Source organism: Hippichthys cyanospilos, chromosome 15 (assembly GCF_059441005.1).
Source record: "Hippichthys cyanospilos isolate Australia breed blue-spotted pipefish chromosome 15, RoL_Hcya_1.0, whole genome shotgun sequence".
Lineage (NCBI taxonomy): Eukaryota > Metazoa > Chordata > Actinopteri > Syngnathiformes > Syngnathidae > Hippichthys > Hippichthys cyanospilos.
In genome coordinates, this window is record NC_142383.1 from 14,359,335 (window position 1) to 14,377,837 (window position 18,503).

The 18,503-nt window shown below is 40.8% G+C and overlaps 1 protein-coding gene across 1 annotated transcript in view; it reads right to left on the minus strand.

The window, feature by feature from the left end:
• The window catches only part of loxhd1a (lipoxygenase homology PLAT domains 1a), a 28,798-nt gene extending 11,115 nt beyond the window's left edge, over positions 1–17,683 (minus strand). The window contains exons 1-21 of the mRNA XM_088435438.1: positions 17,095–17,683; positions 15,888–16,002; positions 15,619–15,630; positions 12,824–12,904; positions 11,926–12,110; positions 9,760–9,858; positions 9,539–9,687; positions 9,285–9,408; positions 8,098–8,348; positions 7,897–8,032; positions 7,662–7,822; positions 7,488–7,574; positions 7,158–7,293; positions 5,742–5,896; positions 5,515–5,675; positions 4,138–4,214; positions 2,764–2,960; positions 1,606–1,798; positions 1,293–1,453; positions 269–602; positions 45–196 (exon numbers count right to left, since the gene is read on the minus strand). Of these exons, the coding sequence (XP_088291564.1) occupies positions 45–196; positions 269–602; positions 1,293–1,453; positions 1,606–1,798; positions 2,764–2,960; positions 4,138–4,214; positions 5,515–5,675; positions 5,742–5,896; positions 7,158–7,293; positions 7,488–7,574; positions 7,662–7,822; positions 7,897–8,032; positions 8,098–8,348; positions 9,285–9,408; positions 9,539–9,687; positions 9,760–9,858; positions 11,926–12,110; positions 12,824–12,904; positions 15,619–15,630; positions 15,888–16,002; positions 17,095–17,683 (3,555 nt within the window). The remainder of the gene's footprint in view (positions 1–44; positions 197–268; positions 603–1,292; positions 1,454–1,605; positions 1,799–2,763; positions 2,961–4,137; positions 4,215–5,514; positions 5,676–5,741; positions 5,897–7,157; positions 7,294–7,487; positions 7,575–7,661; positions 7,823–7,896; positions 8,033–8,097; positions 8,349–9,284; positions 9,409–9,538; positions 9,688–9,759; positions 9,859–11,925; positions 12,111–12,823; positions 12,905–15,618; positions 15,631–15,887; positions 16,003–17,094) is intronic.
• Positions 17,684–18,503: the final 820 nt, after the last annotated feature.

Consider the following 18,503-nt stretch of genomic DNA (forward strand, 5'->3'; position numbering starts at 1 on the left):
GTCCAACCCTGGAATGACTCATACGTAATGAGAGATGATCTTACCTGGCCTTTCTCGAATTTATTAAGATGGTTGGACTTCCTCAAGCGACGCTCTCCAGTGTCACCGGTTTCGCCGTAGACGTTGACGTAAACTTTGGCGTCCGTCCCCGCCCCCCATAGATGCCCCGTGAACACGTGCACGTCGTAAGAGTTAACTGCCGGGGGGAAAACCGAGGCCTTTAATTTTGTCATTTCAGGTTCTCGCGGTTTTGCGTCCGCTGGTTTACCCTCGAGCTCTTCGTTGTCGTCCGTGAGGAGCTCCACCACGATTTCGCCGTCCTCCTCGTCCCTGGCCAGCCAGCGGTTGCAAGAAAAGCTGAAGGTCTCCACCACTTCCTGCAGTTCCTCCACCATCTCCACCTCCTCCTCTTCCTCTTTCTTCTTCTTCTTCTTGTCTTTCTTCTTCTCCTTCTTGGCATCCTCCCGCTTCACCTCCACCCGCACCATGGCGGTGGTCAGGCGCTTGATGTCCACCGACTCCAGGAACCAGCCGTCTCCGATGCCCTTACCGTCGTGGTAGATTCGCAGCTTGTAGATCTTGCCCACGTCTTGAGCTTCTATCTGGTGAAGCGGAAGGCATTTTGCTTAATATGGGTAATAATCAGGTAATAATCAATTATCGCTCAGCTTGCAAAATGTCACATGACCAGTCAGAAATCTAGTGGCCTACCAACATCCAGACAATGAGGAAAACAAACTAACATCTGCAAAAAACGCCAAAAATGAAGACATGCGATCATAATCACAAAATGGAAGCTGTATGGAAGATTTATTTTTGTGAACACATCCCTGTAGTAATCTCAAAAGAGGACACTTAATATGTAATATTTTTCTGTGGACAAATATTATTTACAATTATATCTTTTTGAGAACAGGTCTGATACTTTATATTGATTATTTTTGAGGGAACAAATATTTATTAATAATTAAGTAAATGATGTATTTTTGTGAACAAATCTCTACTGAAATCTCAAAACAGGATGCTTTATTTTTAATATTTTTCTGTGGGCAAATATTTACATTTTTTTAGAACAGGTTTATCACTTTACATTGCTTATTTTTTGTGGAAAAATATTTATTTGTTATTTTTTTGACAACAAATTTCTTAGATTGATCAAAGCAGCGCTTTGTAACAGTTCTCAGATTGCATTAGCATATTTTTTTTTGAGTATTTGTCCCATGTTTACTCGCTATAGCATTATAAATAACTGTAACGTCAACCACTTCCCACCGTTAAACTTCAATGGTCACCTTAAAAATCTCGGTGGTGCCGCGTTCGAAATTGTTGGAGCGGCTCTTCAGGGGAAGAACTTCGGTTTTCCCCTCGTCGCCGTAAATCTGACAGAAGACGTTAGCGTTGGTCCCGCCTGTGCGTACGTCCCCCGTGACCACGCTCACTTCGTAGTTGATCACTGTCGTGGCGGAAAGGTGGCGTTGCCATAAATAAAGAGGCCGCGGTGGAGATTCTGAAGCTTAGCGACGTCAAAAAGAACGAAAAAGGGGCAGCGGCGCCGTAAAGGGTGTGGAAAATTGTTAGGGGTTAAGTCATGTTTTGATGGTTTACGTTTCTCCATGTCCAGGATCTCGCTGGGATAGATCTCCACCTCCACTTTGCCGTCAGCTTCGTCCTTGCAGAGCCAGCGGTGGCTGGGGAACATGTACTGCTTGCCCTGGACCGGCACCGAGATCTGAACGCTGTCCAGAAACCAGCCGGCTCGCAGGCCTTCGTTGGTGTGGCCGATGAGGAGTCGGTTGATCTGCCAAGATGCGATGACGATTCGGACCGAGGTTAGAAAACTTTGGGATTTTTGTCATTCGTTTTTGTTTTTATAGGTTTTACAGCGTCAGCTGTCATTGTTTTTTTTTAAATAGTTTTAGTAATATAGGTGTAATAAAAGAGAACAAAATGTATCATTTAAAGGGGAAATGAACCCCAATATTTTCTCAAAACAATACATTATTTGTAGCCTCACAAGTAGAATTGTGATTAGTATAAAATTCACCCATTTTAGTCGTTTTGTCACTTCCTGTTGACTAAAAATGTATCATTTAAAGGGGAAGCGAACCCCGAAATTTTCTCAAATCAATAAATTTGTAGCCTCACAAGTAGATTTGTGATTAGTATAAAATTCACCCATTTTTGTCATTTTGTCACTTCCTGTTGACTAAAAATGACATCACTGATGCTAAGGGCTCATTTATTGATGGCTTATTATATTATTGCTATGTTTGTCGTTTTTATATTTTTTGTTTGAAGCTATTTTAACCTCTGTGTGTTTTTTGTGCATTTGTTTTGTTGTAAATTTCATTGAGTTTTTGTGTGCATATTTTTTATTTGCTGAGTTTTGTCACGTGATCTTTCCAAGAGAAGTCGTGATTGGTCGTTCCCTGATGTCATTTTACGTCGACATAAAATGGCAAAATCACTGGGGATCAAAAATAATTAAATAGTTTTTCCTATTCATTTCATATATTATGACGCAATATTAATCAGAATGCCGTGTTTTAACTAATGTAACTGCGTAGAAATTTCTGGGTGGAAAAAAAAGGGGAAAAAAAGTCATGTCACTGGTCGTGAGACGTACTTAATTGCACCAAAAAATGTGCTAACGAGTTAGCTACGGTTCAACACAAATTAGATGTCATTAAAGTTAACAAAAATGAAAACAAAATTTGAACCACAGATTATAATGTGATAATGCATGGACTTTTCTGAGCGTACCTTCCCAATGTCGGAGGTTTCTATGGTAAAGATATCGGTGCGACCCGTCTCGAAGTAGTTCCTCAGGTCGTTATCGGAAACCGCCAGGGTTATCTTGCCGGTGTCGCCCCGTTCGCCGTACAGTTTGACGAACACCCGGGAATCGGAGCTGGCGCCGTTCACGCTGCCCGTCTTGATTGCGATGTGGTAGCTGACATCTAGAGGGAAGTGTACGGAATTGATGCCCTCAAAAAATATTCATAATTGCCCTCTAAAAATACTTATATTTGCTTCTGCTGGTTAAATCCTAAATAGACAACTCTTGTTTTGTATTAATATTCTTAAAAATAAACAACATTACCTTTCTGCTAACAACCCAGGCTAAACTTAGCTCATTCCCATCATGTGAAGCTTACATATTTTTTGATGGTTTGATGGAAAAAAATGCACTCGTAAAGCTTCCTGCTAACGGCCCAAGCTAAACTTAGCTTCTGCCCATCATGCAAAGTTGTCTCTTGATGATCTGATAAGGATTGCGCTAATAGAGCTTCCCAGTAACAATCCAGGCTAAACCTAGCTCCTCATCATGCAAAGCTTGTCTCTTGATGATCTGATTAAGAAAATGCACTCGTAATGCTTCCCTCTAACAACCCAGGCTAAACCTAACTCCTTAGACAAGAAAAACTTGATGATCTGAAAAAAATGAACTGTTAAAGCTTCCCGCTAACAATCCAGGCTAAACTTAGCTCCTCATCATGCAAAGCTTGTCTCTTGATGATCTGATTAAGAAAATGCGCTTGTAATGCTTCCCTCTAACAACCCAGGCTAAACTTAGCTCCTCAGACAAGAAAAACTTGATGATATGAAAAAAAATGAACTGTTAAAGCTTCCCGCTAACAATCCAGGCTAAACTTAGCTCCTCACCATGCAAAGCTTGTCTCTTGATGATCTGATTAAGAAAATGCGCTCGTAATGCTTCCCTCTAACAACCCAGGCTAAACCTAGCACCTCAGACAAGAAAATCTTGATGATCTGAAAAAAAATGAAGTTAAAGCTTCTCGCTAACAATCCAGGCTAAACGTAGCTCCTTCCCATCATGCAAAGCTCGTGTCTCAATGATCTAAAGAAAAAAATGTGCTCATAAAGCTTCCCGCTAATAACCCCGGCTAAATTTAGCTCCTCCCCATCACGCAAAGCTTGTCTCTCAATAATCTTTTGAAATAAAATGTGCTCGTAAAGCTTCCCGCTAACAACCCAGGCTAATTTTAGCTCCTCCCCATCAGGCAAAGTAGTCGATGCCTCGCAAATGTAAATGTTTTGTATTAGCTTTGACGAACAAAGTTTTCCATTTTTTTCTTTGTCGTCAATAATGACCCGCAAATGCGGCGTACTCACTAAAAAGACGAAGGCCATCTCCGGCCGGGACCAACTCTCGGACGATCTGACCGTCATCCTCATTGCGGTCCAGCCACCTGATTGAAGACATTCATTGAACCGCGGTTGGCCCGAGGGGAAATCACTCATAAAAACGTATCTCTAAAACGAGGATGCGATCAATCCCGATAACGGAAAGCAGACGGGACACTTTCCAGATGTAACACGGCACTGCGGCCCGGCGGCCGGGCTCCGATTACTGAAAGAGACAGCTGTCTGACCGCTGTGCATTTAGTCCCCATTTGTAAGGCGAAACCCATCCATCAGCCGCCTAACAACTTAATGGCGTGCAACTGGAGAGCCGTCTGACTCGCGCAGGCCCAATTTACCACACTTATCGGGCCTTTTGGATCTTTTGTTTGGAAACGCTGCAGGTCAAGGGCTTGGATGCGTTAAGAGGAGAAGAGAATGACAAGAAATGACGTGGAACTAATACCTTTTTAGAACATGTATTTTAAGATTAAATGTTAATGATAACTTCTTCGGGAGGTACGATGGCAAATTCTACGGAGGCTTTCTGTGATTGTGTTCAAATTATAGCCAATCAGGAAGCTTTCTGAGGCTGGTGCTGTTGCCAGGCAGAAATGATTCACAAATTAATTAAAAAAATAAAATGACAAGCAAAAATTTGCACGCATGATGTTAACCTATATTTTTCTGTTTTTCTACTACAACTCTTGTCTTTTAATTTTCTGATTGTTTGGCACTCTGTGGCACTCTGCAGGCCTTCTACAGGTCAGTCTTGGTATTACAGCAGGAGCCTGGTTTGTGGGAGCGGCCTAGTGATTATTAGAAGTATCGTTTGTGGTGTTGCAATATGTTTGTCATTTCAGTTATATGACACGCTAAAAGCAGCAAAAACATTTTTATAGATTATTTTCACCACATTTGTTGTCCCTTGCATAAAAAAGGTACATGCTTTAAATTGGCGATTCCATGGTCCGTGGTTTAGGGATGCTGGGCAAGTTAAATTTAACCATTTTGTGCATTATAAACAAAATTTCAAACCCACATTGTTGAAAATGAAGCTTTTTTTTTTTTTTTAGTTAGCAGCATCCCAACAGTTAGCTTGTCAGGCTTTATGATTAGCATACTGTATGCTAAATTCTCCCATTGCAATTCAAATTTAGGGCATAAATTTGAAATATTTCCTGGTTAGCACCACTAAATCAGTATTTACTACTTACTACCACCACAAGTACTATCTGTATAGGTAGGGAAAAAACTCAGGGGGTTAAAATGAATGGTAAAAAAGTAAAAAAAAAAAAGTAAAAGTGTGAAAAAAGGAAGCGTCGTTACCCTCAAAAGTCACAAATAAAAAAAAAAAGGCCACCTTGCCTGTAACATGGAAACTCGACGGCCAACGACTCTGGCTGGCCTTCCTCTCTCACCATGACCTTATCCAGGAACCAACCGCAGCCTCCGCCGCGCCCGTCGTGTCCGACTCGCACCCGGCGGACGCGCCCCAAAGACACGGCTTCGATGAGAAACTCATCGTGCTGGAGAAAATTACAACATAAAGTATTATAAAGCAAAACTTTTTTTTGGTCACGTTTGTTGCTCACATTGCCCTTTTCGAATTTGTTGACGTTGTTTTTGCTCATGATCATAAGTCTCTCCCCGGTGTCGCCCAGGTCGCCGATGACGTTGAGGAAGACGCTGGCGTCGGTGCCGCCGCCCCCGACGTTGCCCGTGCAGATGGTGATCCGATACTTCATCACTAAGTAAGTCACACAAAACGACAGCTTGATGATTTTTTTTAAAAAGAAAGCAGTGAATCATTAAGACGATATTAGTACCGAAAATAGCGTTCAAGCGTTATTTTCCTCAATGGAGACTTACTGTTTGGGTTTGGGAAATGTTTTTGTGATTAACCATTGAAAAAAGTTGTCAAATGTACTACTTTTGCATACCTCCTCTGATGCGTTTTCTGCACACACTTTGCAAACTATACACGTTGCATTTTTTCCCCTAGTGTTGTAAATGCTTTTAAAGACATAATAATTAAAGCGTTTATGATTTTGTTTTTCCATTCAACCACTCAAATTCTTCAGTGGCATCAGCTCAATAGATACAAATGTAGGCTCAATTTATTAACACCCACAAAAAAATCGAAAAATTGTCTTTGTAGCCTGTGAAGTGACTATAACATTTAGCTGCTCTCTACCGCCACCTACTGTCTTGAGGTGAAACACAAGTCAACAAAGAATTTTCAGTTTGCTGACTTTGTTTGACCGCCGCTCAACAGAATGTTGGAAAAATCACAGGAAAATCAATGTAATAAATCCTACTAAAATGCATCTCAAAAATTGTAATCATAGTGGTTGTGTATGGTCCAAAATTTGGACAATGATTATTTTTGTACACAAAATCTCGCGTGTCGTGCAATCACATAGAAATGTCAAAATCATTGCATTTTGAAAATTTATGTTTTAATCATTTGCTAGAAATTTCAGCTCCCTAGTGTTTTTTTCCCATTGATTATTTTATGATAATTAAAAATCTAAGGAATTTCCATAATTTGTAACATAATGCCACAAGGGTTTTAAGAGAATTTTTTATAGTACTTATTTAGGTCCTTCGTCTCACATGGGGGTGTCCAAAATATGGCCCGGGGGCCACTTGTGGTCCTATTTTTCAGTGGCCTGCAGCATATGTGGGTGGGCCAGTAGAATGGGGACCACTTTGTGAAATTTTAAGTTTTCTTGCATTTTTTTTTGTTTCTTTTCTTGTTACTAGAGGAACAATCTGGAGAAAACCCAATGTCGAAATGTCATTGTTTTTTCACGACATTGACAGAAATGCAAAACAAATATTCAGTTTAAATCTTTAAAATTAAAAAAATGAACCCAAACCGCTTCGGTTAAAGTGCCTCCTTCCATTTTTCTGTTTGCGACCCATAAACGAAAACATTTGGACACCCCCGCTGTGAACTGCGACGTACAGAACCCGTCTTTTTGGAGTATTAGCTCGTTTCGTACAAGGTAGCGGCTCCCCACAGAGGACTCCGTTGGCCGGCAGCTCTCGCACAATTTCGTTATCGTCTTCGTTGACGTCAAGCCAGCGGCCGCATTCGAACTTGTATTTCTCCATCGTTAGGGTCTTCAGCAAACTAATCTGCAAAAAGTCACAGGCCGGGAGAAATGACGGGTTAGTTATTTGACTCTACGATCATTCCAGCCCTCTGACAGAAACTATAACTACCATACAATGTGGCCCACGATAAAAACGATAATACACCGATATATGTGTATATGTGATATATGTGCCGGACCAAATCTGGTCTTGAATTTCTCCACAAAAGGCCTCACCCTTCCCAAGTGCCAGCCAGCAAACGGGTGCCTCTTCTCATGCCAGATGCGCAGCTTTCGGAGTCGTCCGATGTCGGGCATTTCAATCTAGATGGACCCCCGCCCCCCCAAAAAAAAGCCCTCAAGTAATTTCATTTTTCAATGATTCAGTGGGCTGGATAATCCCGGGATTACCATGAATTTATCAAGGCGGCCCTGTTCAAAACTGTCCGAGTTGTTCTCCAGTTTGATCTCATCCGATTTGCCGTTTTGGCCGTAGATCTGCAGAAATACTTGCGCGTCGGTACCGGCGCCCTTTACGTCCGAGGTCCAGATCCATAAGGACCAAGGGTACTCTGTAGCGGAAACCGATAAGGAAATCAATTCCGAATCTAGTCAGTGGGCGTGTCCAGGGCCCGGCGGCGCTCACTCTTCTGCTTCCTCTGCCGGAGGGAAACCATCTCGTAGAGCTCCCTCTCGATGAGTCCGTCCCCTTCGTCCTCGTCCAGCCACATCCCGCACGGGAAGGTCTGCTCCACTCCCGTGAAAGGACAGTAGACCACCACCTGGTGGAGGAAGGTCGTCGGGCCGGCGTGGCGAGGCGAGCGAGGGCGTTTCGGCAGGACGGTACCTTCTCGCAATACCAGCCGGCGCCCACCGCCCCGTTGTCGTGCCCGATGGTGACTCTGCTCAGGGGGCTGATCAGCTCGCAGATCTCCACGTTGAAGATGTCGATGAGGCCTCGCTCGAAGGCGCCGCCCTCCAGGAAGATTTTGCCGCTGTTTTTTAAACCCTTGGAGCCGTGCATGACCATGTGGATTTTGGAGTTGGTGCCCGCGCCCCGCACATCCCCTGTCATCACTTGGACGTTGTACACGATCCCTGGCGGGGGATCAAAATCTATTTAGGTTTTGTGTATGTACGGTTACAGTCTTTTTATTGATGGGGTCACGTGAACAAAATGACGCAGTCAGTAAAATCCCCAGACTGGAGATATTTTCTGATTGTTTTTTGGTTTATTTTTTTGTTTGATTTTTTTTGTGTGTGTTTCTGTTATTATTTTATTTTATTTATGGGCCTTTTTGTTGTTTTTATTTACTATTATTAAGGCGTACTATTATTTTTTGTTATTTAATTATACATTTTTAAATTTTCAATTTTTCTTTTACATTTTCCCTTTGTTTTTTAATTGTTTCTCGTTTTTCATTTTTTTTGTTTTTGTTATTTATATATATTTGTTAAAATATTTTATTTTATTTTCTGTTTATCATCCATTTTTCTTTTGTTTTTTATGTGTTTTTATTTTTCATTTTATTTATTTTTTTCATTTTGTATATGCTTTTGTGTTTGTTGCTTTAATGTGTTTTTTGATTTTGTAGTTATACCGGTTTTAGTTTGGGTTTTTTTAAGTGATGTTTTTCTTTTTCAATTTTTGCTTTTTCATTTAATATACTTGTTTTTATTTGTTTTTTGTTCCTGTGATGGTATTTGTTTTTATGTTACGGTTTAAGCTTGTTAAGTCAAAAATGTTGCCCTGTAGTTGTGCGGGTGTAATTATAATAAAGGCTATTTTGTTCATTCATCATGCATTTTCATATTGATTTTATGTGTTTATTCATATTAATGCATATATTCATATATTCATATAAATCTCCTCATCACACTAACACACGTTTACACTAACAATAACGCACTGAAATTGCTCTTAAAATTTTTTTTAAAAATAATCTATATTGCCGTTCGCAATATAGAGAGGGTTATTTTTTTTATTTTTATTTTTTTTTTATTTTACAGTGTGAGACCAAGTAATACGCTCACCCATGGGTTGCAGTGAGCCAACCAGCACGTCTCTTTGTATTTTTCCATCATCTTCATCCATAGCGAACCATCGATTGACAGGGAACTCGTACACTTCCTTATTTCCGATGTCATCAATCAGAACCTGAACAGACACATGAAATAAAGAGCAACTCGCTGATCCGTGACCAGCAAGACTGAATGCGTTGTTTCCATGTTTTTTATTTTATTTTTTGTCATTCTTGAGATTAGAGGAGAATAGCGATAGCGCGTGCCTTATCGAGGAACCATCCTGCGGATGAACCTCTGTTATTGTGGCCGACGGTGATCTTCTTCAGCCTTCCCAGATTGGGAGCTTCGATGGTGAACTTGTCCTCGGAACCGCGTTCAAAGTTGTCCTTGTCGCTGTCCAGCCGCCGCTCGCCTTCAGCAAGTCGTAAAAAATGCCGAGCGAGCCAACGTCAACGCGAGGGAGGCGAGGGAACGTTTTACTCACCTGTGTCGCCATGCTCTCCAAAGATGTTGAGGAAGACGTCGGCGTCGGTTCCGCTTCCTTTCATGTCGGCGGTGAACACGCTTACTATGTATTTATTTACTGTAATGATCAATAGGACACAATTTAACCCTTGCGCACACACTTTGCAAACCATACACACTGCAATTTTTTCCCCTAAATTTGTAAATGCTTTTAAAGGCGTAATAATAAGTAATTCATGGATATTTTTTTTCCTTCAACTACTCAAATTGTTCAGTGGCTTCAGTTTGACCCATACATATGTAGGTTAAATTTATTAACACCCACAAAAAAAATGAAAAATAGTATGGTCTGTCTATGTAGCTTGTGATGAAGTGATGAAAACATTTAACAGGTCTCAAGTCAAGAAAGATTTTTCAGTTTGCTGACATAGTTTTGACCACCGCTCAACGGAATGTTGCAAAAATCGCAGGAAAATCAATATCATAAATCCTATTAAAATGCATCTCAAAAACTGCAATTATAATGGATTTAAATGGTCCAAAATTTGGATAATATTTTTTGTACACAAAATCTCGCACATTCAACTGCAATCGAATAGAAATGTCAGAATCGTTGCATTTAGAACGTTTTGGTCATCTGATAGAAATTTCAGCTCCCTCGTGGTTTTTCCCCATTGATTCTTTTATGATATTTAAAAATAAATAAAAGGAAGTTCCATCATTTGTCACATAATGCCACAAGAGTCAAAGGACTCCTGGAAATGACCTAGGTCTGTTTTTGGCCTCAATACAGCTTATGTTTTGATTGCTATTTTTTGAATAATTTAGTAATATGTTACCTAGCCTGTGATGCTACGTAACACAGCATCAATTACCTTACTTGGCCGATTGTAATTACCATACGAATTTGCGGTTTCCCGGCTAATTCACACATTGAGCCACTTTCCAGATTAAAAATTCATCCGGGCGGATGAGTTCAAGCCAATTGCGGTATCTTTGTCTGAGCGTGGCCTTCACCAAGCGCCGCCTGATTGACTCTGAGGTGCTGAGGCATCAGATCACATAGCAACACAGGATTACGCGCCAACGGAATTCGATTACTGGCCAACACGTGAAGTGGGTGGAAGCGTTTGGGTCCACTTTTGTTTGTTAAATTAAGGTTAAATTCTGCTTAAAAATAAGTACAATTAATTTGGTCTTTTTTGTTTAGAATTATATATACATGCATATATATATATATATATATATATATATATATATATATATATATATATATATATATATATATGAGGGAGGGAGAGAGAGAGTACATATAAATGATGTGTTTTCACAAAACTGGGTTTATGTCAGGTTTATGAGATTAATTTTGAGTTATTGATTAAAAGTGTGGTTGGGATTTCTACAAAAACAACCTCCTTAAGGTCTCCACTTTCATTTCCCCAGCAGCCAAAATTGTAATTGGAGAATATAAAAATAAAAACTTGGTAGACATTAAATATCACTGAAAGATGAATTTAAAGAAATTCAAACTTTCAACGTGGTTTTCTCGAAACTAACTACAAAAATTAATTATACATCTAAAAGTTTTTCCATTTGTTTTTATTCATATAATTTGATTTTTTGTTAGCATTTTTAAAAACTATTTTATATATATTTATTTATAACGTAAAACTGGATGACTTTCTGGAAGACAATATTGTGTGTGTGTGTGTGTGTGAAAAAGTATAAATGTTCAATGGAAATCCAATAGCTAGATCAACTTACTTTATTCAATTAATTAAACTGAGCATCCCAAAAGTATACATTACCAGAGAGTAAACTCATCAACCGTAATAAATTCGCAGGACTACTTAGTGTAGTTTCTTTTTATATATATATATATATATATATATATATATATATATATATATATATATATATATATATATATATATATATATATATATATATATATTTTTTTTTTTTTTTTTTTCCCTTAAAGGGACAGTGTGTAGGATTTAGACCGTTTTTGGTATGTTAAGGAATGAATGAAATGATTGTAAATTTCACAAACTTGCAAGTGTTGTTAATGACCAACAGTATGTTTGAAATATAATGGTAGGTCTAGTTATCATTAAATTATATTACATAGGGGGTGGCACCTCTCCGGAGACGGCCATGTTTTTCCGCAATGTTCGTGGCTCACATTTAGGTACGTCCATCTGGTTGAGGCTGCCGAGCAGATCCCTGACAAAAAGGTTGTCGCCTTCCTCTCGGCTCAGCCAGTTGTTGCAGGCGAAGTAGAAGCGCAGGTGAGGGCGGCTCATATCCGTAACCACCACACGGTCCAAAAACCAGCTGGCGTTCATGCCGGTGTTGTCGTGCTCGATCCTTTAATATTGAATAAGCAATCATTTGTGTATGTATATATATATATATATATATATATATATATATATATATATATATATATATATATATATATATATATATATATATATATATATATGAGTAACTCAGTAACTCAATTTAGGCTAAGCATTAGCTAGATGCTAGCATGGACTTTAGATTTTAGCGCGTTTTCCGCAACCTTGAGCGATTCTAACTTGATTTTTTAGATGTTATCAATAAAATAACATACATTAGATGAAGGTATAACTTTTTAAACCGCCTAACATGCTAGGCTACGCTAAAGGATGCTAACACCCAAAAGCAGATGGAGCTTAACCTTCCCACTGCGGCGTCAGCTCAAGCAAAGTGCTGCACAGCTGGAAAGTAAGTGTGACCTCACCCCTTTTAAGCTGCTATTATCCTGCGTTTTTCTGCCTTTTCGAACCCCACCAGCGAATAGCGGCTTTAATCCCCGCTAAGAAGCGAACGACGGAAACGTTTTGACATTGTTTTGCGTATGATGAGAAAATCCAGGGTTTTTCTTTTTCGTCAGTCGCGCTAAACATTACCAAATAAATTGTGCTTGTTTATTTAGTCATTGTAAAAGAAGGGATTTATCTACATTAAAAACTTTAAAGCTAAAGTTTGGCTCACGAGGCTGAGACATTCAGTTTGTCAATTTATGATTGGACTTTACCTTAATTGGACTCTACCTTAGCTTTTTGAGCGCTCCCACGTTGTGCGTTTTGACGCGGAAAACATCCGTCTTGTTTTTTTCGAAGGCAGTCCGGCTTCTGCAAAGAAACGTGTTAGCATCGCGGCTAACATGCTACCAACATTACCAGTTGAGGTTTGAACACCAATCTGGTGTCAGAAATGCCAATTTTTTTCAAGGTTGCCCCCTCATCTCAAGAGTACAGTGAAACCCCCGAAGAAACATCAGTCTACGTTGGAATAAGTCCTGCCAAATTAGCTAAATTTCTTTTTTATATTAGCTACTTGTTGAGGCTGTTTCTGATTTTGAAGCCAGTGTCAACAAAATGTTTTTGACTAAACAAAACAGTCTGGATTCGCACTAAACATTTTGTAACTTCTGTCCTAAAATTTAAGTTTTTAAAAGAGGTACGTTTTGGGGGTCATTTTGAAGGTTATTTTGAAAGTATATCACCATTGTTTTAGAGGATTTTTTTTCCTCCAAACTCTAGTAATACCTCACAATGGACACCCACAGAAATGCGGAGATGATCAACAATAATAGGACGAGTAATACGGTATCACTAGTGCTTGCAGAGTTGACTCAACAAGCTGCCTCTTTGAAAATAATTAGATGGCCATCAGTTTTGTTTTTCTGTTTTTTAAACTTCTTGGCATGTATGGAGGATAAGGAGGTCTTTGTTTTACAAATAGCTTACCAGTGACGGGGTATTGTGACTTGCTAGGAAGAATTAAAAAACAGGAAGATTTTTAATGTATTCATTTATTTATTCTTTCCTTTGTCGTAAACATAGTACATATTCATAACCCCCTAGGTAGAAGCTTCAAATTCCAGTCCACGATGACCTGTGTCCTGCACGTTTTCCTCGTCGTTCTTAGCAACACACCTGATTCAAATGATCAGGCCCATTATGAAGGTCTTGACGAGCTCATCATTTAAATCAGATGAGCTGCAATGAAAGACTTGGAAAACGTGGGAGGACACAAGCCATCGTGGACTGGAGTGTCCCGGTTCAAGACTAAGTGAACCCTCTTACTTCTGAACCGTCATACTCCAATCCACAAGGTCCTGTTTCCTGCACTTTTTCTAGATTTTTCTTTGCGAAACACCTGATTCAAATGATTAGCTCATCCGCCAGCTCCGCGTGAGCTTCTTAATGATCTGATCGTTTGAAGCACAGGTGTGGAACTCCAGTCCTCGAGGGCCGATATCCTACATGTTTTCAAACCTTTTCCCTCAAAAACACCTGATTCAAATGATTGGGATCATTTTGAAGCTCCTGCAGAGCTTGCTAATGAGCTAATCATTTGAATCAGGTGTGTTGGGGAAAGAAAACCGGAAAACATGCAGGATGCCGGCCCTCGAGGACTGGAGTTCGACACCTATGGACTTTGAAGTTACTCAAAAGTGGTCGCAAAGAAAAACCTGGAAAGCAAACAGGACACAGGCCATCTTGGACTGGAGTACGACGGTTCAGGATGAAGTTAATCCACCATATTCAATTTTTCGTTTGAAAAGAAAATAAATTGGCGCAAATGGAAAAAAACAGAGCCGTGATATTTTCACTCGGAATCTAATATTACCCCGTGCTGATACCATACCTCGAACTTCAGAGGTTTCACTGTCTCTTTGTACTAAGCCCACATCTCCAACATGCGACCCAGCAGCCGTGCCAAGGCTTGTATAATTAAAGTGCAGCGTGTCATGTAGTGAAGAATGGAAGGCTGTCGGGCACACATGAATGGCTGCCCCAGATCTGCCATCTGTTGCGAGGGAGGCCGAGGTGGCACAGTGATTGATTACGGAAAGAGAAGCAAACCCAAGGCAAACTTTTGGAATTCGTGCAACCGGCCGGTTCCACTGAATTTCCAAAGACTTGCGCCATGGCCCCGACCGTATCGTGTTGTTGGTCACACAATACAGGCGCGACCTGATATAAGAACGGGGATATACGGGAGTAAGGTGAAACTTGCGGATGCGCTCGCCGTGTATGCTATTTCATCAGCTGCGGTCACACAGCGTGGGCACGCTGAATACACGGGGCGCGCACGCCGACTCGAGGTGTGGGTGACATGGTCCCGCGTGGACCCACAATAAAAGTCGGGATGTCCTATTGCGCAGCCCGGTAACCTGATCTGTCAATCAATGTGCGACTGCTTGGCGCTCATTTGATCGTCTGCTAAAAAAAAAAAAAAAAAAAAAAATGACATCGTGGTCTTCTTCTATTCGCTACGGAATGGAGAGGAAGACCGGCCATGTCACGTAGTTCCGCCTTACTCCGAATACTGTATGGAAGAGAGCATCCTGTTGCTATGGCGACCAAGCCGATCTGCTCCGGCCGCTCGGCTTGGACGATAATTTAACCGTTTATCGGGGCAAGCGGACAAGAAAAACTGAAATTCTTCACAATTTACTGTTACATATCCGTCTCATATACAATTTGGTTGCCGTCAAGCAAAATCAGTTAATCGTTGAATAAATGATCAAAATGAATCTAAAATGGCAATTTTACATCAAAATAATAGTTCTGTGAACTTCACCTAACAGATTTTGGAAACTTTTTGTCTGTGTCCATGTATGCTTACCAAATTTTATGCTGCATAAGGAAACGAGCTTCGACGGCTGCTCAAAATAACGGCGATACGGACAAATTAATTGAAGATGATAAACGAGTGCCCGACAAAGGGTTAAAGTAGAAGAAACTGGTAGTACTGTATAAAAGGAATGCTCTCTCATACAGTGTTGCACAATACAAGCCAAAACCACGAACAGAATCTTAAACCTTCAAAGTACCTCTTTTCTGTGCTGAAAAGACCAGAAAGGAATAGAAAATATTAGTTAGTTACGATGCAAACTTCCTTTTAGAAAATGACGGCAGCTTGGACCCTGGGAACTCAAACATTTTGATTAAACTCTACAATCTAGGTAAAACCTCACCATAAAGCTAACGCCTAACGCTAGTTCGACTTCCAAGGGTCCACACGAAGTCTAGAAAACGCTAATAAATTGACTAACGCAGTTTATGGATCTTGAGTCCAAAATGTAAACAATTTGCTTCTCACTTGCTCGCCAGATGAACCTTGGGGGTGACACCGAACTCTCCGAAAAGGGTCACGAAGACGTTGGCGTCGGTCCCGGCTCCCTTGACGTCACCGGTAATAGTGACCACCTCGTAGACTAGAATCAGAGAAGCAATAAATTGCACTATAAATACGCTTTTGTAACCACCGATAGAACAAAGCTTTATCATCCCGCCATTTTGAAACGAGTGAGGCCGACCAATAGCAGACCAGCATCTCCGTCATGTGACGCCAACAGATAATAAGTGCAATTACCTAAAAACGCCCGCAGATGGAGTCAAAACAACACAAATACAGCCAACCCCCTAGGGTCATGACAGTTGTTTTTGTCGCAAAGGCGGGAAAATACCTTAACGAGGGGGCGAAAAAACTCAGGATTCCACATCGCAACGTGAAAAAAAAACAAGTACGCTGTAACCCAGGGGTCCACTGTACTGATTTAATTCTTGTAGACAACATCATCCAAGAATGACCATAAAATAGCCCATGGACGAAGAAGAAGCCTTGTATTTCCTGACTTCCAAGTAGTTTTTTAATTCTCAAGATCAATCTTGATCTCAAGACAACTCTCAATCTCGCCTCAGAATCAGAGACATTTTTATTCGGTTTAGTCTCAGTTTCGCACAGGTGGATTTTTTTCCCAAGACCGGTCAAAGCCAGGCCAGTACTACATGATCCTTGAAGCATATTTCACTGAGGAACGAACGTTGACGATTGTCTGCGAAGTTAGCGTCTCTTTTGATCTCCTCAGGGTTCGTTCAAGGTTCCCAACATCTGCCAAAATGTCACCAGAGGTCGCCAAATATTAACACAAACTTTCGCCGACTATTTTATTATTATTCTTTAGACGTACAAGCAAACATCTGTCCCTAATGGAAGTTCTTTAATTTAAGATTTGTTTTATTGCAAAATTTCAAAAGTAATGAAACACAAGATTCTGGTCTTTTTTTTTTTAATTCAACTACGTCCAATCTAGGTCTTGCCTTGGTCTCAACCTCCAAAAGTCTTGGTCTTGTCTCGGTCTCGATACTCTAAGTCTCGATGATGTCTCGGTCTGGTTTGGTGCGGTCTTCATTCCGACGCTACTTCCAAGTCCCAAGATCTCAATCATTCACGCAAAATTCGGTAAAGGGATTTGGCCTTGATGACACGTCAGCTCTACCGAATTGGATCACGTGATTAATCTGACCTTTCTTCTTGTAGTAGACGTCTTCGTAACCGTCGGACGAGTCCGTGTGGTAGTTGAGGATCTCGCTCTGATAGATCGCCGCGTAGTCCACGTGCTTGTTTTTGGACTTTTTCCCTTTTTTCTTTTTATCCTCGTCACTTTCCCCCGATCCCTTCTTTGCTTTCTTCTTCTTCTTCTTCTTGGGGTCCTCCTCGTCCGTGGGTTCATTTCCTTCCTTGTGGGATTTTTTCTTCTTCTTGCCGTCTTTCGTCTTCTTATCAGCGTCGGCTTCGTCCGGGGTATCCGTAGAGGATTTCTTCTTCTTCTTCTTCTCCTCCGCCGACACCTCGCTTGCGTCTTCTGTGGCGGTCGGGTCGTTGTTGTTCTGCTCATCCTTCTCAATCTCCATCTTTTTCTTCTTTTTGTCCCCTTTCTTGTCTTTCCCCGAGTCGTCGGAACGCTCGGAAGTCTTGTCCTTCTTCCGATTCTTCTCGCCTTTTTTATCTGGATCTTTGCCGCTCTTCTTCTTCAACTCCGGCGCCTCCTCCACTTCCTCGTCCATCTCCTCACTTTCTTCTATTAATCTCGAATGTTTCTGTTTGGAAGGCATCTTTCTGAGGAGCTAGCCGAGGTTTCAAGAGAGCTCCGAGAAATCATTCCGACCCTTCATTTTGCTTCTGTGGCCTTCGTAGCTGCCCGGACATACCAATGAGAAACCCACTGCAAAAACCCCGCGTAGAACTCCTGAAAAACTAGCCGCCTTCGGCACGTGACCGTCGGGAGAAAGCCGTGTGAAAAAGGAGCCTTGCTCAGAGAGAACTTATCCTCGCTTTCCATTATTCATGGCGTCGGGATCGCTTTACGGGACAGGGGTGTCTCGCTTTTACCCGCGTTTCCGCACCCGCCGCGTATTCACGCTGAACGTGAAGCCGCTTTTACGCCGGTGAGCTTTCTAAATGGTGGCGAGTCGACAGGCTCCTTATACGGGCGCTCGCGCATCCGGGATGTGATTTACGTGACGGTACCAATAAGTTATCGTTTGGTACCTCATCTTTACGTTAACTTGGGCCTTTACCAGCTGAATTTGGGCAAGTGAACTCGTTGCCAGTTGACTACGGGGCACATATAGACGTTGAGGAAGACTTTTTTTTTTTTTTGTTCAGTTTGGTCTGTTTTTTGACAACATTTTTGGATGCACAACCAAAATTGAGTTCAGTTTTTCCCCAGGACATTAGGTATTAAGCTATAGGAGACCCGCTTTTCAAAAAATATGAAATAAATGTATATGCATGCAAATAAAACACTAAGCTTTGCCCGAAAAATAAAATGCTAGTAAAACAATGATTAAAAATGTATCAAATAAACTATATGCAGCTGCTACCTTTTTTTTTTAGCCTTTTTGTGTGTTTACCAATCATGGATTATCTAGT